Here is a 24,773-nt window from a genome sequence, read left to right on the forward strand (position 1 = left end):
TTGCTGTCACGCAGGGATGGTGCCTTTTATTAGCCAAGGCCGAAGGAAGGAAAAGGAGCTGCGTGCTCCCAACACCAAGGCTGCACTCCGGCCAGCCGCCAGTGAGCAAGGTCACGGGCAGACAAAGCAGTGGCTCCCCCGGCTGCTGGCCATGAAGGTGCCAAAACTCCTGCCCCGAGGCACACCCTGACAGCACAGGCTGGGCTCCTGCACCTCAGTGGGGCAAGGGATGCTGTGGGCAGAGCCCTGCCAGCTCCCTGTGGCCGTGCTCTCCACAGGCACTGGGAAACCTCGAAAAAGGGCAGGGCTGTGCCCAGCGGTGCAGGGTGGTGGCTAGGCACCACCACCTCCTTGGCTAGGAGGACTGGCAGGAGATGAGCTGATAAAGAGCCATTAGCACTGGCCAGCATGTCTGTATCACAGGGAGCTTGCCAAGCAAACCTTATTCTGCTCTGAGGAGATCCAAAGTGGCCTGATAAAGGTGACTGTGACAGGATCCCTGGCCCTGAAAAGCAACGTAAAAGCATGAAGGAGGGATCCTCAGCGGGATCCGAGGGACAAGTGAGGTGTTCCAGCCCACCCTCCAGGCACCTCCTGGCTCCCCTGAAGGCTGCTCTGACTTCCCACACTCAGCTGCAAGCCCCTCAGCTGCCCTATAGCCCAACGCGTAGGGGTGGCCCGTGTCTGTCCGCGGAGATGACATGTCAGGGGCAGCTCCACCGGCCAGAGATCTGCCAGCAGCTCTGCCGCAGTCAGCGTTCAAAGTCGCCGAACATCCCCTGCTCTCTCGGGCACACACGGCCTCAGCTCCACCAGCCCCTTTCAGCAGCCATCAGAGCACTTTCACAGCAGACTGAGCAGCTCAGAGGGACAGCAGTGGGAAGCGGCAGCGCTCACGCCTTTCGGGGAAGCAGAGGAGGGCCCCCCGCCAGCCCCAGCAGAGCCCCCGAGCTCCCGGAGCTGCCTCTCACGCCTGGCCAGCCCGCTTGGACCAACTTCAGTGCACTCAGCGGGTGGCCAAGCCTTCCCTGAACTTCCTTAGCGAGCAGGAAAACCACTTAACCACTTCCCTTCCCAAGGAATGAGCTCTGGCACTGGAGCTGCTGTCTGCCCGGGGCCACAGTCCCACCACAGTTAGTGCCAGGTCAGCACACCGACGGCCCCGTGGCACAAACCAGATCCAGCCCGCAGGCAGGCGAACAATGGCATTTCTGTTCAATTACCCGGCCACAGGGTCCTGGCTGCAGAGTGGGCACATCCAGAGAGAAGTCATAAGGTGGGCAGCCAAGCAGGAGCTGGCAGACCACCTGCCAGCACAGCACTGACCCGGCATGTTTCTAGGAACTAACCTGGAATGTGGATTTTTGCCAGTTTACACCAGCACAGCACCAGTGGCACTCTTCTGGAGCATTTCACATCCCAAGCCGGGCATTCCTTAATGGGCCTTAGGTAACTTCAAACCTCATTGGGTTTTCCTCACTAGGAAGGTGGTGGTGGTCTCCAGCTGAGCATGCCCCACGCAGCAGCTGGGCACATGGGAGACACCATTCTGCTGAGCTCACACGGTGCCGGGAGCAGGAGCTCAGGGAGGAGCAGTCTGGCGGGGCCCAAAGAAAAGCTGGACACGCTGGGTGGTTCTGAGCACCATTTTACTGAAGGGCTGGACACCTGCTAGGACTTCATAACAAAAAGTTCACTTCATTTAAGAAAAAAAAGACAGTCTGGTTTTTATCCCCTTCCCTATGAAGACTGGAATAATACTAATGCTGTCTTTTCACTAAACAATGCCATTCCAAAATATACAACACTGAGTGTGGAGCAGCCCAGTCTCATATTCAACATTAAATATTAATATAACTTCAGAAACATCCTACACAAACAAATGAAACAGTAAAAAGTTCACTCAAGAACAAGATGGTCAGTTGTTGTAAATTCACCATACAAAAGTTTGTTACTCGCCCTCCCGCGGGCTGCAGTCGCTGCTCCCCAGCTGTCGCTCCGCATCCCCAAACACCAGGGGATGCCCACGGCTGAACCGGCAGCACCGGTCCCAGTGGGAGCAGGTCAGTCACGCTGCAGCGTGGAGATGGGCTGTCCTAGAGACGATGGTTGGCGGAGGTCGGGCAGTGCCCACCCAGAACCCCCCGTCCCTCAGAGCGCCTGCTGTGCCTCTGCTCGGGAAATGCTGCTCCTCAGGAGCTGTGCACCAGGAGGCACGAAGAGCACACGGCCGTGCCTTCCCCACCACAAATGCAGACACTGACACTCGTCGTGTCCTGTCCCAGGCCTGGGCAGTGTGGCGGAGCAGGGGCAGGAGGGGAGGTATTTCTGGGGGTAGCTTTGCAGCACCTTCTCTTTTACAACAGCACTGTGTGCCTGACTGTCTGTGGGAATCACCAGACTCTCACAGAGGCTGCCTGTAGCAACAGGAACAGAAAGGGCTAATTAAGACAACAAGGAGAGAGTCCCAGATGATAATAAGGCCTTTAAGGGACTCCCTGGGGCAAAGCCTAATAGTCCCACAGGGGAAGGTATTTCAGATGCTCACATAGGAAGTGCTACCTGCCCTGCGAGGGCATCCAGGGGTACAACTCCGCATGCATGGGGGGGCTCTGCAAGCCAGGGAGCAGCTGACCTTCCCCACGGCCACCCAAACAGGGCCGGTTTGTGCAATTGATGAAGGATGGAGGGTTAGGGTTAGGAGGGGCACCCGCTCTGACAGGGCATCCCTCACCTGTGCCCCAGAGCCTGCTGCACTGTGTAGCGCTGCCAGACAGGGCAGGACAGGCTCCGTCAGCTGGGCCCAGGGGACAGAGTGGAGGCAGTGCTGTGGCCCAGGGGACAGAGTGGAGGCAGTGCTGTGGCCCAGGGGACAGAGTGGAGGCAGTGCTGTGGCCCAGGGGACAGAGTGGAGGCAGTGCTGTAGCCCAGGGGACAGAGTGGAGGCAGTGCTGTGGCCCAGGGGACAGAGTGGAGGCAGTGCTGTGGCCCAGGGGACAGAGTGGAGGCAGTGCTATGGTATGCCACAGACCCGGCTCCTCTGTTTGTAGATCTCCTGCAGCAGAAGCAGAAGCTGGCTGGCCAGGCACTGCTGGCGTCTTTGGTTTCCCCAAATCCCAGCTTCTCATTTCATCAGCAGACCTCCTCAGCCTTCCTAAGCAAACTCAGCACCATGGCTTTGGAGGCAGCAGCTGGCCAAGCTGTGAGTGCTAGCGGTGTCACACCTACAGACACAGTTCACTCAACACTCGGGGCTGACCTAGTGATGAGGGCTGGCTCTCCTGCCTTCTGGGACAAAATCTCTGCTCCACCAACCAGCGAGGCACCTGGCACCTTCCTAACAGCACCCAGCTCCCAGCAGGAACAGGCTGTGAGAAGAAGGAAACCCAAGTGTGGTGCTCTCTAGTACAAAGGCCTACCACAAGGCCTGGGAGCAAGCTGCCCTGCTGCCCTCTCCACGGGTGGTGCTAGCCCACCCAGCTCACAAAGCCAAGGGCTGCAGCACCATCAAGAAGGTGTGAGGTGCCCCAGAACAGCTGTCCTCTCCTCAGGCCACCTTGGTTCCTGGAAAGCTGTCCCTACCAGACCACAGGAGCAAACAGGCCAGTGCCATTTTGAAGACTGAAACAAAACCTGTCACTCCCACACAAACCAACAAACCCGCTTGAGTGGCATGTGCTCCACAGAGCCCAGCACCAACCTTGCCAACCATGACTGAAACAAGGATCCTCCCACCTAAACCTGCCCTCCTGCCCAGGAAACTGCCCAGCTCATGTCACAGCATCCAGCTGCAGCTGAGAGACAAACCTGCTCTCTGTCCCACGTGTCCCTTGTGCCGTGGCCAAAGGCCCAGCTCCCAGGCAGGACAGGGAACTTGGACCCAAGGGGGAAGAACAGCTGGAGTGGCTGCACTCACACACACACACACACACACACACACATGCTGGCAAGGTCTGGCTGCAAACACAGCACAAGTCACAACTGAAAGAGCTCAAATTCCGTGCTCAAGCCCAAAACCCAAAGCCCCCCAGCCCCTCCTGCCACAGCTGGAGCCAGGGGACTTCCACCAGCTCCACCAGTGGAGAAATGCTGCTGGTGTATGAGGAAGGGCTGGAGGACACGCAGCGCAACAGGGGCAGCTGCAGAGCAGGGCTGCAGAGCCGCATGTGCTGCATCACCTACCCGTGCTGCCCTGCTCCTGACTTCCCTGCGACGCTCTTAGCTGGTGACTCGCTGAACTCTGTGAGGAAACACCAGGCAATGAGGGGTCTCAGCCCACTGCCCCCAGCGCTGTGAGCTTGAGTGCAGCAGGCAGGTGGGTGATGCCCTGGTCTGAGAAGAATCCAGCCAGCTGAGTGGTCACAACGCTGCAGGGAGCACACCTCCTCCTCACACTGAAATAACCACCAGTGGGCTACAAAACAGGAGTAACAAAATAATCCCTTCTTATTTTGCAGAAAAGTGCTTAAGAAATTCTGTACAAGGATCGCTATGGCAGCTGGCTTTGCGAGGGGATGCAGTTTGGAAGCAGCAGCACCACGCTACACGGTTCATCGGGAAGAGGCCAAGCAGGAACTTCTCCAACTAAAAGTAGTGGCAGATGGTGAAATCTGATCACAGTGGACATGAGCTTCAAAACATTTCCACCAATTAACAATGTGATTTCAACTGGTATCTGATGTCACCTTCCCCTTCAGCTGCCTGCCGGACAAGCTGCTCTCCCCATGGACCTCACTGACGGACATCTGAAGCACACAGGAAGCTCAAAGACCTTGTCTGGTGGAGGCAAAGCATAAACTCTTGCTTCCTGGCAGCTGAATAAAAGGAGAAATTATTTCCATAAAATCAGTTGGAAGAACAGCCCTTTGACCGCTGGCTGAATAATTTTGAGAAGTGACAGTGGCAGAGATCCATGCAGTAAAAGCATTCCTAAGAGAGTCTCCAAAGCGCTCAGCTGTCACGGTGCCCAGGAACAGCATAGGCCAGGTTAGGCACTTGGATGAATTCAAAGTGACTAATACAGAAACAGGTCTGAACAACCTGCATACAGCACGCTCAACAGAGACCGCAGCACTCCAGGCAACGCATTTCTGTGTGCCCGGCCAGTTACTGCTGCACAGATCCCTGGGAGGCAAGCATTACTCTGCTGTCACAGGATAACATGGGGTGGAAGCAACATCTGGAGGGAGATCTCTGGTTACATTAGGTCTTAGGCAGGTCTGGTTTGATCAAGCCCTTCATCTTCCCCAAACACCAGAGAGCAGCGTCCACAACACAGCCCTTTCTATAGCCTCCTGCCCACGCGTGTCAAAAGCCCAGGACACCAGGAGCACCTGCACCCGGCCACGAGGTGAACGATGGTGGAGAAAACCACCACCAGGCTGCAGGCACCCTGTCTGCCAGCACTGGATGACAGGCAGCAGCTGCCGACATTGACATCAGGGGCTGTAAAGCCCCTCTGTGAATAACAAGCTGCAATCCTTCCAGCCGAGTTCCCAAATCACCTGGGAGGGAGAAGTGGAGAAGGGCAGAGAATTGAGCTCCAGCACTGTCCAGTAGGTCAGGGGCCCTGTGGTCTGTTAGAGGCGTGCAGAAGAGCTGACAGGAACTGGACTGATGACAGGCAAGCCCTTGAGCACAGAGTTACAGGGTGCTCACTTCCCTGGCGAGAGCCTCAGTGACACAGAAGCGTTTCTAACGCTTGTCTCTCCCTGTGGAGCAGAAAACCTTTAGCTGGTGGCCTGGGAAGGACGCTGGGCGAGCTGTTGCCAGCAAGCCTTCGCAGAACTCCGCTCGGTGCTGGGAAAGGCATGGTAGTGCTAAGGCAGTATGTTTTGCTGGACATACTAAGCGACAGTACAAGCCAAGTCCTTGACTGGCAAAGACCCAAGCCGTGAAAGACATGAGGTGACAGAGTGGGAAGGCAGGCAGCAGTGCAGCTGGGGGAAGAAACACAAGAGGAGAGATGTGGCCTGGTAAGCTGACCTCAGGTGCTCAGCTTCCCACTCAGGCTGGAGGAAAAGCAACCTCAACCCAAACTCAGCCTTGTTGATCACAGAATCATTTAGGTTGGAAAAGACCTTGATGCACAGGTTGTTTTCCCACCAGAGGCCTGGCGCTCAGCTGGGATGTCTGCGCCACTCGAGGAGGTTGCAGAGACAGGTCTTGGTGCCCTTATAAGGGGCTGGGAACAAGGGAAGCTGCTGTCAGACAGCAATAGCGCAGGCAGGAGTTCAGAGCCCTCCTCAGGAAACAGCCAAAAAGAGAAACTCCAGTGCAAGACTTCAAGACCTGGCATTTGAGAGCGTGGGAATGAGAAAGGTCTGAAGGAGTGGGAACAAAAGGGACAAAGCAATTTTTGGCCAGTTAACAGCGATGGAGGATCCCTGTTCATCCAGCATCACATCAGGACAGGGAACTCTGTGCCAGGGCATTTTAAAACACAGAAGCAGAAGAAAATATTTCCTCCTCTGCAGCCAACGAGCGGCATTCACAGGTCAGTCTCAAACACTGCAAGTTATGATCACCAACAGCAACTCAGATACGCACAGTAAAACCACACAGACCCTGAGTGTGTGATTCAGAGCCTGCAATCACCCAGCAAGGGAAATCTCTGCCTTGCTCTACCTGGATGAAGGGGGAGAATCCCTGTCGTGCCATGGGACACCCCATTCCCTGCTCTCTCACTTCCTCATGAACCTCCTCTCTCCTCTCTGTGCCACGGTTTTCCTCTTCAAGCTGGGGATCAGATGCTGACCCCTTTTACAAAGCACTGAAATCCAGCCAGGTGCTAGGGAGGGGCTGAAACAGGGGAGTTGTGGCTTCCCAGGGGAGCTCATCCCTTCAGCCAATGTCCACAGAGATTACTAGGTCAGGCAACTGGTATTCTGAGCTGGTGAGAGAATGAGTAGATTACTGGCCCACTGCTGCAGAGATCTGAACATACAGCGGTGTAGAGCTGACATTGCTTCCTCTCCTCGAGCCACCAGGTCCTGCTTTTGCATTATCCCAACACAGATCATCTCATCAGAGACAGTCCCTGCCAGATGACAGCGGCAGCACCTACCGCTCCAACACAGTGTTTCTCCTGGAGCTTGCAGATCCCTCCTCGTGAAGCGCAGACCCGAGCTCCGCCAGCACACGGTCTGTGTTCACATCTGACAGCATGCCCCCAGCCAGCAAGGCTAACGCAGCCATCTGCACTGGTTCTGCAGTGCCTCCTGGGGACGGGCAGAGCCTGCACTCCGGGAGCTTTCACACCTGCCACACACCTTCTCGCAACATCCCAGAACAGCACAGCAAAGCTGTCACCTGTCACAATGTGGTGCCAACCTCCCCTCCTACTGCTTCACCCCCAGAAATTGACAGAAAGAACCTCTCTGTTTCAGTGCTGGCAAATATCCTCTCAACTCTTCCGCTTTTCAGCTTTAATTCAGGCTCAGATATCCTGCTGAGCTCTGGGACAGCAGGATGTATCTAATACATTCAAACACAGCCCGCGTCTTCTCTACTGGCACCTAGGACCTGCTCCTGAAACATCCTGAAACAACAAAACAGTTACACAGTGGGCAGGACACTTTGGACACTTTATGCAATTCCTGCTAACAGCTCCAGCCCTTCAGCTCTAACGGTCACAGCTCACGTTCTGCATTGTTGCAGTGGAGCAACACCGGGTGCTGAAGAGGAATCACTCTTTGGAGGCAAACCTCTACCACGAGTTTAGAGCTTGTGCTACCAACAAACAGAGGAGGCACCTAGAGACGTCAGGTGGACTTGCAGGCAACAACCCCATAACACTCCTCCACTCCCGCGCCGAGGTAATATGATTGAAACAATAGTCAACTATCAGCTGGTAATTCTCCAAATTGCTTGGCATTTCTGGAGACAAACAAGCGACTATAACTCCGCCTGCCTGTGAACTTCTCGAGAGAGCCCAGAACAGACTGTCACAACACTGAATCACAAAGAAATCCTGGCACCCTGCCACAAAAGAGTGGCTGAAGGGGAGGGGGAACAAAAGCTATCAAACCCAATCCCAGATGGATGGAGGAAGTGCATCTTCCCACAGTTCCTGGGCCATATGCACACATATGGATATATAGATATATAGGTAATAAAGTTATAAAATTTGCTCAAAATAAAACCAGTACATGTACAGCTTGAAAAAGAGCAGTATCACAGTGCATCAATGTCATGAGAAAGTCCCATGTTCTCTCCCTGCATGAGAGCGCAGCCTGCCACGTTCAGAAGAGCACCTGTGGGAAGCGAGCTCTCCAACCTGCTCGGCTCGCCGCAGGTGAGAGTCACCGTCCCGCATTCCTGAACAGGTTTTCGTATTTCTGCAGTCAGTTCTGCATAGCAGTGGTAGGCAGGCAGAAACAGCATGAGTGCAGGCTGCTCTGTCTGCAGGTTAGTCAACACATCATCACCAGGCAGCAGAGATCCAGAGTCGCTCTCAAGCTCCTCCACACTCTGGTGCCGGGCTCGTATTTACTTACTTACAAAAAAAAGTGACAAAGTGAAGAAACTCAGGGGATGCTATGAGAGTGGGACAAGGGCTGAATTCGGATTACAGGGGACAGATTGACCCTAAGAATCTTCTGTGCTCTCCTCCTCACTTCATCATCAGAGGAAGAGTTGCCCACCTTGATGGCCCGGAATTTCAGCAGGCTTAAAGTGCTTGGAGCCCGCTGTGATTTATTTCGGATAGGAATGGTATTTGCTTTCTTCCTCTGCGGTGCTTCTCTTGCCTCTGCAGCTCTTCTCTTCTTCTGCCCAACGCTCTCTCGGTGAGTGCTGCTGTCTTTCCAATCTATTTTCCCCACCAAAGCTTCCTTACCTCTGATTTTCAGGGTCTTGGACTGCGATGCTGTGGTGCAGCCCTGGGACAAGCTGCCCGTGACCCTCCCATTGAGAACTCCCGAGGCTTTGCAAGCATTGCTCTCCTGTAGCACTCCACCCTTTGGCCCCTTCAGAAGCTTTAAAGAGAGGGTGGAAGAATCCGGTGCTTTCTTTATTAAACGCTTGTACCCCTTACCTTCTGTTATTTTAGTGGTCTTGCCTGAAGAAAATCGCCTCAGTGGACCCGAAGCCTTGAGGAGTTTAAGGTCCGAGGGCAAGATTCCAAGACGCCCTTGTGTGTACTTGGACTCCAAACAGGACGCGGCAGTTTTCAGCGGCACCAGAGCTTCCAGAACCACTGACAGTCTCATGGCTGGATACACATCAGGATACATGCTTGTAGGGAAGCCCACTGCTGCAGCCTTGGACGTGCCAGATCTTGTCTGCTTCAAGGAGCTCAGAAGGAGGTTTGTGGAATCCCCTTTAGAGACGGGCTGAGCAGAGACTTTCAAAGTGTTCACTGAAACACTGCTCAGTGAAGCAGACACTTTTGCCACAGCTGCGGCATTCCTGGCTGGACCCTTAGCAGAGTCGCTGGCCCTGGCACAGTTGTGAGGAGTGCTCTCTTTTGTGTGGCTTGGTATGTCTGCTGTGCACGAGCTGTACCCATACACATCCTTACTCCTCAGAATTGTGGGCTGGTAGCCCTCCTCCTTCAGGCCCTGAATGAAGGCCACCAGCTGAGTCTCTGTGTCTGAAAGGTCCTTGGACATTGGGTTGAAGACTCGGAGGGCTTCCTCCAGCACTTTCTGTCCCGCAGAGGAAATTCTCGACCAGGAATGGACAGCTTTTTCTTCCACATTGTTCACTGCAATATTCATGGCATTAGGCAAGTGGGCACTCCAAAAAGGTCCAAATTACTGTAAAAACAACCCTTGACACCTCAAAAGAAGAGAGAAGACAGTTAGCTTACAGCAACTGAAATCACCTTGCATTTTTAAGCAGAGACCTGAAACCACTGAGCCCAGGCATGGCTACTCACAAACATCGGGTCAGATTCTGGCCATAACCCAAGTTAGAAGCATAATCAAGAAAATCCCATCACTAAATTTTCTCTGAAGTAAAACTAAAACACCTCTCAGAAATATCCTCAAACCTAAACAAGATTTCAGGCAATTGCATCCAACCCATCCCAAGATGAAGGGTTCCAATGGTTAACTCAGTAAAATCTGCAGCTTGTTTTCAGTCTGAGTTTGACACGCCCCAACTTCAGGTAACCAGATCTCATCTTCCCTTGGTAAAGCAGCCCTTCATTGAACCCTCTCCCCGTGCACACTCTGAGAACAGCACAACTGAGCCATCTCGACACTAAGAAGCCTGAGCACCTCAAATCCATCCCAGCACCATGTTCAATTTTCCAGCTTCCTAACTGATTCTGCCCAAAAATTGATTCTGAGTCCCTGCCAAAACTGCAGCATCCTCCTGAAGACCTGACAGCAGAGCTGGAGGCTATTTCAGTTGTGCTTCATTGAAGCTGAATGCTGTGGCAAAGCAACATCACTCCTTGCTGTTCCCTTGTTTGAACAATGGTCTGCAACTTGCTGTCACAGCAAACTGGTGTTGATCCAAGGGCACTCGCTGCCAAGTGAGGAGGAAGCAGGAAATTCAAGCAGGGCAGCATGAAGGAAACACACATCACCAAGGCCAAGTGTACAGTGGCCTGAGGGACAACACCGGGATCATGCTCAGGACACCACACAGCTGTCTGCCTGGGACAAAAGCACTAATTATTGCTTTAAATGAAAAACAGGCACTGAAGAGCAGTGCAGGCAGAACTTTGTGATGCACCCGGGAGAACTCCGATCCTCTCATGCCAAGCTGGTGGCCTTGCCAGCTCTGCACCTGGATGCTGCACTGAAAAGTTATAAAATCTTTAGCTTCATTGATACCTCTGAAAATAATAAGGAGGACTCAGTGAAAAATCCTTTTCATGGAAATGCAGAAGGTGTTAGAGACACTATTACAGAGGGCAGTGTGCAGGCAAGAAAGCTCTGACGGAAAAGTTAGCGCCTGAGCAGACACAGCAAGGAACTGCTCACGTCCAGCATTCCTCCCACAACTTTGGTTTCACCACAACCTCAGAGCCCAGGAGTGCCAGCCCCAGAGCAGCACCTGTACCGCCGCCAACTGCACAAGCAGGGAAGAAACACAAGTCAAAAGCAGCCACAGAAGGGGGAAGCACAGGTCAGCAGGGGGGTAAAAGCCTCCACATGACAGACTAATCTCAGTCAAGTGTTCTGCAGACGTCACAGCAGAAGAGGGATTTGGAGGAGGATAATGCAGTTCTGTGACAGGCGGGGGATCTCCCACGGAGGAGGGGAGGCAGGCAGGGAAGTGCTCTGACAGAGCTGCGGCCAGCATCATTGGCCAGTGGTGAGATTTGTCACCTCCACAGAGAACAAGCAAACGGTAGCAGACGCAGCGAAGCAAGTACGGATGTAAAACTTAATCCTGATCTGGTAGAGAGAGAGAAACCAACAGAGAAGCACGAATAACACCGCGCACTCCACAGGATGCAAAATGGATCGTCTTCAGGCTGCAGCATGCCCAGGAAGAGCTGGGACACCTTTGGGGGTATTCTGATGTTGAATGAAGAGGTTGTGACATCTCATCGGGGACAGGACATCTCAGCATCGATCCACTTGATCTGTTTTGTGCAGTGCAAGTTGCAGAGGGGTGAAGGCCGGCCCCAGGCAGGCACACCCCAAGTCTGTCGACCCCACAGAGGGTTCCCTCACTTGGCACACTACCGGGGGACGCACCCTGGCTAAAGTGCCACAGGGACCCCAGACCCTCAGCGCTGCTGGCATGGAGGCAGGCGCCGCGCGGCGGGACCCCCCCGCCAGGCTCGAGCGATGCCAGCGCAGGCCGGGGCCCGGCCGCTCGAGGGAAGGGCTCCGCTGCGCGTCCCCGGGAGCTCCGAGGGCCAAGCCGGCCGCTGGCAGGGCCCGGGCGCCGGGCCGGGGCAGCCCGCGGGGCCAGGGGCTGGCTTGGGGACCCACGGGGGGCGCGGCGGGGGCCGCCACCCCCCGAGCTCGGCCTCCCCTCCTGGCCCACCCCTCGGTGGCGTGGATGCCCATTCCCCAGCGGCCCCGTCCCTCGCTGCCCCCGCACGCCCCCGCCCCGCCCCGGGCTCGGCCCGGCCCGGTAAGGAGGGGCCTCCGGGAGCGCTGGCCGGGCGCCCTGGGCCCGCCGGCCGGGCGGGCCCCGGGGCGGGGAGCGCGGCCCGAGGCCGGTGCCCTCCCAGAGGGGCTGCGGGGAGGTGACTGGTGCAGACAGCGGGTGCGGGCCCCCCCGGCTCGGCCCGCGCCGGTTCCCAGGCCTTGGGGGAGGGGCGGGGGCCGGGGCGGGGACCGGGGCGGGGCCCCCAGCGCCGCGGCTCCGCCTCCAGCACCCGGGGGCCGCCGCGCCGGGCGGCTCGGCAGCGCCCTCACCCGGGAGCGCGGGGCCCGGACACCGCCGGCCCCAACCTACCGGCCGCCGCCAGACCCGCGCCCGCCGTTGCCCTACGACCGCCGCTCCAACATGGCCGCCCGGGGAGCGCAGGACGCACCGCCCACTTCCGCTTCCGACCCCCTTCCGCGGGCCGCGGCCACGCCCTCAGCGGCGGCGCGGGCTCGGTCACGCCCCCTCCCGGTGCGCCCCGGCCGCGCGCCCGCCGCGCCGCCTCCGCCCCGCCGCGCTCGAGGCATCGGCGGTAGGGGCGCCGGTGGCGCGCGTTGTCCCGTGGCACAGCCCCGGGCCGGCAGGGGGCGCCGGCCGGCGGAAGCGGCGCCGTTTCCAGGTAACGGCGGCGCGGCCGGGGCCGGTTCCGGTGGCGGGGCCGGTTCCGGGGCGATGAACGGCGGGGCCGGGCGGCGGCGGCGGCGGCTGGTGCTGCACGTGGACCTGAACAATACGGTGGTGGCGGCAGACGCGGTGTCGGGGCAGGGCCCGCGGGCGGCGCTCAACAGCTTCCTCAGCACCGTCACCTGGGGCCGCGCCGGAGCCGCCGGTGAGCGCCGGGGCCGGGGATGCCGGGACCTTAGGGAGCCGGGATCGGGGAGGGCAGGGGTCTGGGGTACCGGAGATGCCGGGGGCTGGGACGGCTGGGACTCGGGGGGCCGGGGCCGGGGCCGGGGGAGGAGGTGGGGATGCCGGCGCCTGGGGGTGCCAGGGTCTGGGGGGCTGGGACTGGCGCTGGGGGAGCCAGAGCCGGGATTGCCGGGGGCTGGGGGCTGGGGTGCCTGGGATGGTGGAGTCTGGGGGGACTGGGGCCAGGGATGCCGGGGGCTGGGGGGACTGGGGTGCTGGAGTCTGGGGGGGCTGGGGCCAGGGATGCTGGGGGCTGGGGGGACTGGGATGGTGGAGTCTGGGGGGACTGGGGCCAGGGATGCCGGGGGCTGGGGCCGGGGGATCGGGGATGCCGGGGTCGGGGGGGACTGGTGTTGGGGGAGCTGGGGCTGGGGGAGCCAGGGCCTGGGAGGGGTGGGGGTGCCAGGTCCAGGGGGTCCGGGCGGGTGGCGGTGGCTGAGCACCCTCCTCTCTTGCAGGCGAGTGGCAGTGGGCAAGTGACCGCCCCTCCCTGGGTCCCCCCTGCCCCGGTGCCCTCAGCTACTACCGCTGCCACGGCCGGGACCCCACCTTCACCGAGACGGACCCGGGCCGGTGCTTCAGCAGCCTGCATGCCCGCCACCTGCGGCTGCTGGAGTGGCCGGGCCAGCCGCACGATGTCCTCTCGGTGCAGGGGGAACCGGACCTGCGCTACCACCTGATCCTGCCTGCCTTCTTCCGCCTCCTGGACACCCTGCACCGGGAGGGGAGGGCGTTCTCCGTCATCTTCAGGACCTTCGGCACAGACCTGCCCCGTGCCCTCCGGGCCGTCAGCTGCGCCCTGGCTGGGCAGCACCCCCAGTTCCCCACCCTGCGGGATGTGGCGGTGAGTGGCACCACGGGGGCCTGGCACGGAGCTCCCCACGCTGGGCTGCTCCTGAGCCGCTTAGCCGGCCTGCTAAGCCAGCCGGCATCTCGGGATGCAGCTGTTAGCTGCAGGGGAGCACATGTGCATATGGATCCTGCACAGGAAAGGTCTCCTCCTGGGATATCCTGGGTTGGACAGAGCATCCCGTTGCCCAGAGAGGGGCTGCTGCAGCAGAATGGGGCTCCTGCAGCAGAACAGGGCTCCCTGGCTCAGAGCCGATTGCAGCTGTGCTGCCCCCAGCAACGCACTGGGTCAGAACGCTGCGAATGAGCTCCAGAAGGTGCTTCATTGGTGCTTTGGAGCGTTGATGGGGAATAGAGATAGAAACAGGGGCAGTGTGCAGCTAGGAGGTCGCTCCTGTCCATCCCTGGAAAAGAGTTGATTTTTGGCTGGGGGGGTTCCACACCTCCTCTTATCATCTCCCCAGTGCCATCCTCCCACGCTGCAGTGGTGGGGAGTCTCTACCCTGCTGCTTCGTGCAGCACAAAACAACTTGTCCACTTTGGAAACCTTTGCTCTCCTGCTCTCTGTGGTCCTGCAGCTCCCTGTGGACCTCACCCCTGGCCGGATTCGCTGCAGCAAGCGAGAGGTGGTGCTAACAAGGGGAGCAGAGCGGCTGGCCACCCGGGAAGATGGAAGAAAGCTTTATGATTACTTCAGCTCCTTTCAGGGAATTGGAGGCTTCCAAGACCACTTTGACTGGTGAGAAGGCACTGAGGAAGTGAATTGAGCATTTTCTTCTCTCCTGTAACTCTTTAAGCTTCTCCTGGTTTGGGATAGCTCTTAGTTTTGATGTCTTTACGTTCTTGGGGCCCCTGTCACTTACATGTTCCCCACTTTGCCAGTGCACAGCCTGATGGGGCTTTTCTCAGGTCCCCATCCCCTGGTGTACCTTCTGCTTTTCTGAAAACACCCCCTGATTTGTCACCTTGCTGCAAAATGCCCCTTTCCCAGGAGGCAGCAGCAGGCAGAGGGACAGGATGGTCTCCGTTCTGCTTTCCTGACTCAGAGGTTGCCCTGAGCCTGCAGTGCAGCCTGGCCTGCTTTAGCCAAGACCTGTCGCCCTCTCCCTCCCCTGACTGCTCCTTGTCCTGCTTGCTGTTTCAGGTGGGCCAGGAATCAGTTCTCTTCCCAGGGTGGGAAGCCCCTGTGGATTGACCCTCACGATCCCAGTGTTCACCACATATTCATCGATGACAACATCCGGCTGGACGATGCAGACACCATTGTTCATCCACAGGTAGGCGGCTGAAGGTCCCTCCGGTGCCAGCTGCCTGTAGTAGGGGGTGTCCCCGGTGAAGTCAGGCACATTTTGCCCCCTCTGCATGAGCATGAGTTTGCAAAGGGGGGTCGAGGCATAGCCCCGGCGTCGCTGCAGCCCACGTCACCAGCGTTGGTGGCAGCAACGCACAGGGCTGCCCACAGGGAGGGTGAGATTGGCCATCAGCAGAGAACAGCAGGTGCTGGCTGCCTGTGCTCACTGCCGAGCACCTCTGCTCCGCCGGGGTGAGTCAGCCCCGCTCCCGGCAGCAGCAGCAGTGGTGGCAGGCCAGTCAGCCTCAGCACGCAGCTGCAGCTCATCTGTGGCACCGAACTGAAAGGGCAGCGTTTGTGGCAGAGCATGCTTGGAAAAGGAACATTTATGCAGACAGAAACACACCTGGCAGTTGGACAACTGTCAATGCTCGAACAAGAGCTGCAGATGCACAGGCAAGCCTGAACCCCTGCCTGTTTCCATCCATGTGGCGGGGAGGGGGAAGCATGAGGCAGCCGGTGAGTGGTCAGCAGCGTTTGCCAGGCAGCTGGGGAGTGGTGAGGGATGAGATGCCCGTCGGCTATTTCCTTCCATACAAGCTCTCTCAGCTCGTGGATTTGCAGCTGGTGGCAGGAGTTGTTGCTGCCTGGAGCAAACCTGTCAGGAATAGGCTTTGGTCTGTGCTGCGCCCGATTCAGGGAAAATTACTGCAGACTGCTCCGCTGAGAACCTGAGGCCCCTGCACACAGCAGCTTCTGCCTGCATGTCTGCAGCAGCCAAAGCGTGGCTCATGCAGCTCCACTTGCTGCATTTCAGCCTCGGTCCGTTTCCCTAGTCAAGGAGTTCCTCCTTCTGTCATTTGTACCCAGCATGGCTGGTCATTTGGGCTGCTCAGCTTGTCTTGGAGCAGCTGTGCAGTCAGCCCCCGGGCTCCCCCCACAAGGATCAGACAGCATCAAGTTATGGTGGCAGCAGATCTCACTGGGGTCTGGGTCGCAGCTGAGTGTCTCACTGGCAGGACTCATCCCCGCTGCTGGGACTTTGCTGTCCTGCAGTCAGGATCGGTAGGCTGGATGCCAGCTTCCCCTTCTCTTGTGTCACCAGCTCTGCAGGGCTGTCCCGGTGTCAGTGACTGTGAGAGCAGTGCTGGGAGGGAAACAGATTGCCAGGTGGCCTTAGGCAGATCTTGCCAGATCCCTGGTAAAGATCAGAAGGTGAAGTCCCTGTTCCCTCCTGTGCAACAAAGGAAGAGCTGTTGGCAGAGGTTTTTTGGGGCTTGGCTGCTCCACAGAGCCATTTTCTTCCAGCTGTGTGGTGCAGCCTGTTCCTTAGGGGAGCCCCAGCCACATTTGTGACAAGCTGGTTTGGAACCAAAAGCACTTTCTGGGAGGGAGGGGAAATCTGGAGAAACTTCACCTTTCACTGCTAGAGATGGGAGCCCTTGCCCTCTGCCACTGCCCCACAGCCAGTGTGTAGGCGCCTGGCTGGGGAGGAGGGCAGGGCAAGGTGCCGCAGGGTGTGCGTGCTGCTGCCAGGCTCTGTGCTCGTGCTGGGCACAGCCCTGGCACTGCTGCCCGCAGAGGGTGCGAGTGCTTCGGTGACTGCTCTCTCCCTGCAGGTGTTTTCAGAGCAGGGCAGCAGCAGCCCCAGGTGTGCTCCCACCTCGGAGCTGTACGACGTTTGCCTGGTGCAGACTGACCTGCTGGAGGCCATTGCCGACGAGGACTATTTCCTGCGCTGCGTGAGGAGATGCGAGGAGAACTACGAACGCTACCTGGCCTGTGCAGGGAAGGATACCCTGAGCCAGCAGTAGGATGGACAGTGATGCAACTTCTCAGGGCTGAGGGGCTCTGGACTGGGATACTCCCCGCTTCCTGGTGCGGGCAGGCAAAGTCCCAGGCTGGGCTCCTGCTTCAAGCTGTCCCCTCTCTGGTGTGTGACGTGCGCCTGCTCGGTCCTGCCAGGAGCCTCCATGCCCGAGCACAAGCATCCAGGGAGCTTGTGTGATGGGATCCCTGGGGGAAACTACTTCCCTTTTCTGGGCGGCACTGGGGAGCTGCCTGCCTGGCTGGAGCCTCTCCGCAGGCAGTGCCGCCCGTGGTGCCTGCTGCCATGTGAGGGCCACGGCTGCAACGCCAGCAGCCACGCAGTGTTACACTCCCCACTCCCGCACCAGTGACTGGTACAGAGCAGGTGCCGGGGTGAGCGCAGTGTTATCGGTGGCGTGCCCGAGTGCTGCCTGTGCCGTGGTGTTCTCCGCAGCAGAGCTAGCAATGCCATGGCACTCCTGCCTGTTTTTAAAGCAAACCTTTCTAGCTCGTTTCTGGTGTGAGTTTCCTGCCTGTGCTGGTGGGTGGAAGGCGCCTTTCTCAGCATGTTCACTTGCAGGGCTCAGCCAAGTGGGGACAAAGTGACAGAAGAGGGTTTGGGACCCGTGTGCAGCTTCCTGACGCTGCTGAGAGACCCTGGCAAGGTGGTGCTCAGAGGGGGGCCGAGCTCAGGCAGTGGTGGTGGGCAGGGGTCCGCTCCAGGGCAGGACGGTGGCTTCTCTGCTCTGTGACCCGGTGCTGGGGTGGCCCCGCCTGCGTGCGGCCAGGGGCTCGGCTGCTACCGAAGGGTTTTTTCAGCCCCTCATCCATGGGCGGCTGCTCCCCGGCGAGGTGAACGGGACCGGGGCACGGCAGCACCGGGCGGAGGGGAGCGGAGCGGGGCCCGGCGGGGGGGCCGGGGCGGGCGCGGCGCCGCCCCCACCGGCAGCGGGCGGGCCCGGCGCGGGGCGGCGGCGCGGAGCGGCGGGGAGAGCGGAGCGGCGGCCGGAGAGGTGAGCGCGGCCGCGGTCCCTGCCCCGCTGCCGGTGGTGGTCCGGGGGGGCCGGCTGCGACGGGAGCCCCGGGGGGGCGGGCGGTGTGGCGGGACCGCGGAAAGCAGCGGTCCGCTGGTTGCGGGATGCGCGCCGGGAGCAGGAGCCTCGGGGGGGTACGGGCTGTGCCCCGGGAGCCCCGGGGGGTGCGGGCAGGGGGCCCCGGGGTGCAGCAGTCTCGGTGGGCGCAGGCTGTGCACCGGGAGCCCCCGCGAGCAGGAGCCCGGGGTGCGGGAACCTCGGGGGGCAGGAGCCCTGGTGGGCGCGGGCAGAGAGCCTTGGGGAGCAGGGGCTCAGGGGATGGGAGCCCCAGTGCCTGCACGTGGGGAGCCCCGGGGTGCAGGAGCCCTGGTGGGTGCAGGTGAGGAGCCCCGGGGTGCAGGAGCCCCAGTGGGGGCAGGGAGGGAGCCTCAGGGTGCAGGAACATTGATGGGTGCAGGGAGGGGAATCCCAGGGTGGGGGAGCCCCAGTGGGTGCAGGTGGGGAGCCCCGGGGTGCAGGTGGGGAAGCCCAGTGGGTGCGGGCTGGGAGCCCTGGGATGCATGAGCCCTGGTGGGTGCAGGCTGTGCATCAGGAGCCCCGGGGAGTGGGAGCCCTGGGGGGCAGGCGGGGAGCCCTGGGAAGCAGGGAGCCCTGGGGGGCAGGCGGGGAGCCCTGGGAAGCAGGGAGCCCTGGGGGGCAGGCGGGGAGCCCTGGGAAGCGGGGAGCCTTGGAGGGCAGGGAGCCCCGGCGTGCAGGCAGGAAGCCTTGGGGAGCAGGGGCTGTCACTGCTGAGGGGAGCTGTCTTACTGGGGCTGGTGGGAGCCATGAGTGCCTGGGCACTGACTTGGGTGCTCTCCCCACAGGAGGTGGTGGGCAGAGCCAGGCCAGCGCAGAGCCGGGCCGGATGGGTGTCATAGCAGAGCCAGGGCCCGGGGACCCCCGGGGTGGCTGAGCCGGCCCATGGCGGCAGGCGTGGGCGCCTTCACATGGGCCACCTTCCCCGCCATGCCCACACGGCGCGTGTACTGCAGCGCCACGCACCGCGACGGGCAGCTCTTTGTGCTGGGCGGCTGCGGGGCTGGTGGGCGAGCCCTGGGCACCGCTGAGGTGCTCGACCTCCCAGCCCAGCACTGGACCACGCTCCCACCGCTGCCCACGCCACGGGCCGGTGCCGCTGCCCTCGCCCTGGGAAAGCAGATCTTTGTGGTGGGTGGCGTGGACGCGGCACAGAGCCCCCTTGCCTCCGTTGAGGTCTACCACGTGGATGAGGGCAAGTGGGAGAAGAAGGCAGCGTTGGCGCAGCCCTCCATGGGCATCTCGGCCGTGCAGAGAGGTGAGGGCTGGGGCTGTGACTCGGATGCAGGTACTTCTACTGTCTGGAGAAGCGGGGATGCAGGGGTGGGGAACACTTGGGTGGGATTTGCATCCTGCTGCTGCTTGGGATGCAGCTTTCACCCAGCAGCTGAACTTGCCACTTAATGGCAGAGTCATGCTCCTGCCCGGCAGCCCTGTTGCAGCCCAGGGCTGGGTGGTGTGGGCCCAAGAGCCTTCCCCAGCTGCCCTGGCTGGGAGCCATACTGGGGTGGCCAAGCACTCTGCTCCAGCCTGACTCGGTGTGCTGCGTGTTGAACACGTTGTGATTTCTGCCCAAACTTTGCTGAGCAGCCTCCGAGCCTTGGCACAGCCTGGCAGCCTGCATGCCAGGAGCCGGGGTTGGTCTCCGTATGCAGTGCCCATGTCTGTTCCCTGGTTGGGGATGCCGTGGCGTGGCCCTAGGCAGCAGCAGTGTGGGCAGGGCAGAAGGGATGGCAGGGCAGCGGTGGGAGTGGGCAGGGGTGCTGGCCTCACCAGGAATGGGAGCAGGATTTGGCAGCATGGCTGTGTTGCCATGGTGTCTCCAGGGAGATGGTACTGCCGAGAATAATTAGAGCCGATGGCCTTGTGCTCTGCTCTGTGCCTGATGGATGGGGTGGAGAGCGGGGTGAGAGGGTCCCAGCGGGGTCAGGGCACTGCTGGGCTCAGGTGTGGCCACACTAATCGTCCCCTGCCACCCTGGGAGCAGCAGCTGGCTGTGGGGCTCGGCAGCACCTGCGCTGCCTGTCCTGGAGGGCATGGGGTGGGGGCTCCCAGCCCTGCAGTGCTGCCTGTGGCCCCCCCACTCTCACCACTGCCTCTTTTGCAGACGGGGCTGTCTATGCACTGGGGGGAATGGGTGTGGACACCTCTCCCCAGGCGCTGGTCCGTGTCTACGAGCCGGCAAAGGACCACTGGCAGCCCCTGCCCTCCATGCCCACCCCCTGCTATGGGGCCTCTGCCTTCCTGCAGGGCAACAAGATCTTCGTCCTGGGTAGGTGCTGCTGGAGCGAGCTGAGCGTCCCCCCACACCCCTGCCCTCTCCCCTTGCTGTCTCCCCGAACCAGGGAGTGGCCTGGTGCACCCCAGGGTGGCTCTGTCCTGCCCTCCCACCCCAGCACTGCAGCTGGCGGGCCCCATCCTGCGTGCTGAGCCCACCGATGGTGCCGGCTCGGGGTGCTGGCAGCCGCAGCGTCTCCGTCTCATCTATTCACAGGGGGCCGGCAGGGCAAGCTACCTGTCACCGCCTTCGAGGCCTTTGACCTGGAGACGAGGAGCTGGACACGCTACCCCAGCGTGCCCAGCCGCCGCGCCTTTGCTGCCTGCGCCATGGCCGACGGCGTCGTCTTCAGCCTTGGGGGGCTGCAGCAGCCAGGGCCTCACAACTTCTATTCCCGTCCCCACTTCGTCAACACCGTGGAGATGTTTGATCCTGCACAGGGTGAGCTCTGTGTCCCTGGGTGGGGTGGGAGCATCCTCTGTGGGTCCAGGATACCTCCCTAGGTCTTGGTGAGGGGTGTCCATGCCTGACAGACACAGGTCATCCAGACCCTGAGTGTTAGCCCCTTGCACACATGGCAAGTGCTGTCCTGCAGTCCCCAGCCCCAGGGAGCCATTAGCCTGGGAGTGTCCTGGCCTCAGTGTGCGGAGAGGAGCCCAGCAGGCGATGCTCACACCCTCTCACCCCCAGGTGCATGGAGCAAGCCAAGCCGTGCCATCCGCATGAGGGAGAAGAGAGCCGACTTCGTGGCTGGCTGCTTGGGAGGAAGAGTGGTGGCTGTGGGTGGCCTTGGTAATGCCAGGGGTACGCGTGTGGCCATGTTTCCTTGTGGCACATTGGTGACCTGTGTGACAGCATGGAGGTCGGCTGTACAAAAACATGGGGGTACTACAGCACCAACTGCAGCCACATCTCTCCTGTGCCCCCCCAAGTGCTAGGGGGACACTACTGCCCTGCCCCGCATACTGGCCCCAGTGCCACTTGCCCCTTTCACCCCCTGGCCAGGCTTTCCCCAGCTCACATGCAGCATACCAGGCTTGCACAGCCCACACCGGCTCAGCCCCACCACTTCGGGCTGCAGCGCCACGTCCCTCTCCAGAGAGAGCTGGGGAAAGGTCAGTGCTGTCACTCAGCAGCAGGGATGCAGAGGGGAGGGCTGCCCGGGGAGCCCGGCACTGTCTGTGGCACCTCCAGCCCTGCAGTGAGTGCTGCCAGCCCCACTGGGCTCACCCGGGCTGAGGTGGACCTCCTGCTGCCGGGCAGAAGAAGGTGATGGCGAAGGTGAGCAGTGCTGGCCAGATCCCTGTGGCGTGGCATTGCTTCTGAGCCCTGCTACAGCTGGAACTGCCTTCCCTTATCCCCCGGTGATGGATGCGGGGGCAGAGCCAGCAGTGCAGCTCAGTGCCAGTAGCCTTCCCTGCAGGGACACCACTAATCCTCTTGTGCCCCTGCTAATTGCCTCTGGGACCGCAGAGCCCCCGCAGCCCAGGGCTCGGGGACCAGCTGCTGCTGGGGCATCAGAGATGTGTGAAGAGGGAAAGGCATATCCTGGGGTTTGGGGAGGGCTGTGGTGGAGCTGATGCCCTTCTGTCTCCCACAGGGAACCAGTCCTGCCCACTGGACTCGGTGGAAGGGTTCAGCCTCTCACAGAAGAAGTGGGAGCCACTGCCCCCCATGCCCACCGGCCGCTGCTCCTGCTCCAGCTGTCCGGCACCCAGCCTGCTCTTCATTATTGGTGGGGTGGCCCAGGGTCCCAGCGGTGCTGTTGAGGCACTGTGCCTGCGCGAGGCACCCTGACCAGGGCCCCAGGGACCAGCCCCAGCTGAGCACCAAGTGCCTGAAGATGGGGACGGGGTGTGTAAGCATCTGTGCGTGTGGGTGACCCAGCTCTGGGGAGCTGCTGTCCCATGACGCCAAGCGCCGGAGCAGCCACAGTTTCTTGCCATGCTTCGGAAACCCCTCTTGGCTCCTGCGGCGCTGTGGCAGTGGAGCCCCGGGCAAAATCCTGCCTGGTGGGAGGGCTGTGGCCAGCAGCATGGAGGGAGCAGCGGTGGCAGGACCGTCGCTGGCTGCACTGCCCCATCCGGCCCCATCCGTGCCACGGCATGTCGGTGCCGTGTGTGTAGCAGTGAGTGCTGTGTCGTCGTAGACCCAGTCAATGTCTGATGTAGCACAGAGGTGCCCTGTAGCTCAGTGCCTAGGAGGTGACATAGCACCTCAAATAAATGAAACACGTGGAATTTTACCCCGCTGGAGTTGTGTTGTCCCTGGTTATCCTGCCCTGGGCAGGGGCATGCCAGAGCCTGTAGGAAAACCCCCTCCCAAGGGAGACCCCAGTGAGCCCTTCCCTGGCAGGACCCTGTGCTGTGGGACCGGGATGGCTCTTGCTGCTTTCCCCACTGCCAGGGTGAGCAGAGCAATGTGATGTAGGGATCCGTCCCTCCTTTTGGAGAGGGAGAGCTGAGCAGCGGCTGCCCTGCCTCAGCACGGCCTTGCTCCTGCTTGGCCCCTCCTGTGGGCACAGGGATTGCAGGGGCAGGGGAAGGCAGCAACAGGAGAGGTGCTTTGCTGGGTTGCAAGAGAGGGCAGGGAATGCAAGGGCTGCCAGGACGTTGAGAAATAAGATGAGATGCCTAACGATGCTGAGGCTTCCTGGGCCCCATCCAGCACCACAGCCCTGCCTCAAAGGATGGAGTGTGGCTGGTGCCTAGGAGTGCCCAATCCGGCTGTGTCCAGCTCCCCCAGGCAGGAGCACTGCATCTCCTGCTTACTGGTGCTGGGAAGAGAAGGTAAGCTCTGTACCTGTGGTGTCTGCAGGTGACATTTAGGGATGCACAGTGCGACCAGTGGGGGGGTGACCCCCCAGTTTCCTGGTGCTGTTTGCTCACCTGAGCCTCATTTGTCTTGGCTCCATGCAGAGTCATGCACCCCAAAGCAGAGAGCGACAGTAGCAGATGCAGGCGAGGGATTTGATTTTTCACTGATACAATGTTAGAAGGATCTCACAGGTCCAGGTAAATATCAAGCACGGATGCCTGACCTTTTGGAGGAGACAGCTGGCATGATCCTTGGGTGGGTAGCAGGGCCAGAGAGATGGGAGGACAAATCCCTGTAGAGTATGGCAGCATGCAGCACACCACTGGGCCCAGGCTGCGCCGTCTGCCATGGTCATCGTGGTGTGGGGAAAGTTGGGAATTATTCAGAAAAGAGGATTTGCAAGATGTTTTCAGTGCCGTTACCTCATCACCTCTGCTGCCCACCTGGCACAGTGACTGTGGGATCTGTCCCAACATGCCACATGGCCATTTGCCTGCATTTTGGGAGGAACATCCTGGGATACCTGGGCTAGTGCTACCTCGGCTGAAGCCATCCCTGCATCTGCCTCTGGAGTTGCCATAGAAACCACCGCTGTGCCAGAGCTGGCAACAGGGAGCCCCAAATTAGTGATTGAGCTGTACCTCGGCTGCTGGGGGGGATGCGCTGGCAGCTGGAGAGGGTCAGCGGCTCACACTGCATGGGGGGGCGGACAGAGGGACCCCCTCCTCTGAGCACAATGTGGCTCCAGCCTTCTTCTATGAATATTGCAGCAGCACCCTATTTTCACAGCGCTCCCTGCACCTGTGCTCAGCCCCAGTGGGCTTTTCCTTTCCGGGCTTCTGGGCAGTGACAGGTCCCTCAGTGCCACCTCAGTACCTCTCCCCAGACTGTCAGCCCATTCCAGAAGCCACTGAGGCACATAATAACTTCACTCTCACCAAAACATTAGTCATGGGGGACCCTAAATCACAGAGCTGTTTTGGAAACACAGACCTGATTAATAAGCTTTTCCCACAGGAGCATCGCATGGATGGGATAAATCAGATGGTGAGTCACTGGCAAATTGACATTCCTGCATACCAGCTTCAGTTTTCGCTGCTGCTGACGTGGCACCTGGTGCTGCTTTTTCCAAATTTAAGGTGATGCTGGCTGCAAGAGCTGGGAGATGCTGGAGCGGGAAGCTGCGGGTCGGAAGCCCCTCGCTGCTGTGGTGTTTCCAGCAGTGGGGCTGACGGTCCCTGCCCCACAAGGGGTTTGCCCCTTTCCCAGTAGCATCTTGACTCATGCATGTGATTGCCTGACACATTGACCTGCCGCAGCACCATTTGGCTTGGCTCTTCCACCCAAGGCAAACAGAAATCCATGACCTCTCCTGAGAGCGTGGATTTCTCATTCTTTTCCATCCCTGCTTTTGGGCACAGGACCAAGATCCCATCCCAGTGAGGGGAAGAGAGCAGCCAGGATGATGGCAAAAGACATCTCGGGGTGGATGGAGAGCTCTGCAGGCAAAGGGATAATGGTTCTGACCACCCTTGGAGAGTGACAAGCTATTAAGTGAAGAGCTCCCCTGAGTTTCTAATGAAATGCACTATGAAGAAAAAAAAATTGAGGGACGTATCAAATATATTGCTGTCTATCTCCTGGC

At 59.8% G+C, this 24,773-nt stretch overlaps 3 protein-coding genes across 7 annotated transcripts; 2 read left to right on the forward strand and 1 right to left on the reverse strand.

Annotated features, from left to right (window-relative positions):
• Window positions 1-1,632: 1,632 nt before the first annotated feature.
• Window positions 1,633-12,473, reverse strand: CCDC71 (coiled-coil domain containing 71). 4 transcript variants are annotated; one of them, XR_005827441.1, is made up of 3 exons: window positions 12,376-12,473; window positions 3,808-9,783; window positions 1,633-3,368 (listed from the first exon to the last, which is right to left on the reverse strand). XR_005827441.1 is itself a non-coding variant. In XM_040590869.1 (2 exons), the coding sequence occupies exon 2, from the start codon at window positions 9,720-9,722 to the stop codon at window positions 8,529-8,531; it is 1,194 nt and encodes a 397-aa protein (XP_040446803.1). In that variant the 5' UTR covers window positions 9,723-9,783; window positions 12,376-12,473; the 3' UTR covers window positions 1,633-8,528. The 4 variants fall into 4 exon arrangements, 1 of the variants encoding a protein (XP_040446803.1); XR_005827443.1 differs by having other exon boundaries at window positions 1,633-1,677; window positions 3,260-9,783; XR_005827442.1 differs by having other exon boundaries at window positions 1,633-2,417; window positions 3,260-9,783.
• Window positions 12,427-17,431, forward strand: LOC121086731. Its single transcript, XM_040590868.1, has 5 exons — window positions 12,427-12,895; window positions 13,434-13,819; window positions 14,403-14,563; window positions 14,969-15,101; window positions 16,735-17,431. Exons 1-5 carry the CDS (start codon window positions 12,427-12,429, stop codon window positions 16,927-16,929), a joined length of 1,344 nt encoding a protein of 447 aa, XP_040446802.1. The 3' UTR covers window positions 16,930-17,431.
• A 463-nt stretch (window positions 17,432-17,894) lies between these two features.
• On the forward strand, window positions 17,895-22,556 carry KLHDC8B (kelch domain containing 8B). 2 transcript variants are annotated; one of them, XM_040593493.1, is made up of 6 exons: window positions 17,895-17,937; window positions 18,822-19,291; window positions 20,141-20,305; window positions 20,528-20,752; window positions 21,002-21,115; window positions 21,912-22,556. In XM_040593493.1, exons 2-6 carry the CDS (start codon window positions 18,919-18,921, stop codon window positions 22,106-22,108), a joined length of 1,074 nt encoding a protein of 357 aa, XP_040449427.1. In that variant the 5' UTR covers window positions 17,895-17,937; window positions 18,822-18,918; the 3' UTR covers window positions 22,109-22,556. The 2 variants fall into 2 exon arrangements, with proteins under 2 accessions (XP_040449427.1, XP_040449428.1); XM_040593494.1 differs by having other exon boundaries at window positions 21,002-21,103.
• Window positions 22,557-24,773: the final 2,217 nt, after the last annotated feature.

Source organism: Falco naumanni, chromosome 4 (assembly GCF_017639655.2).
Source record: "Falco naumanni isolate bFalNau1 chromosome 4, bFalNau1.pat, whole genome shotgun sequence".
Lineage (NCBI taxonomy): Eukaryota > Metazoa > Chordata > Aves > Falconiformes > Falconidae > Falco > Falco naumanni.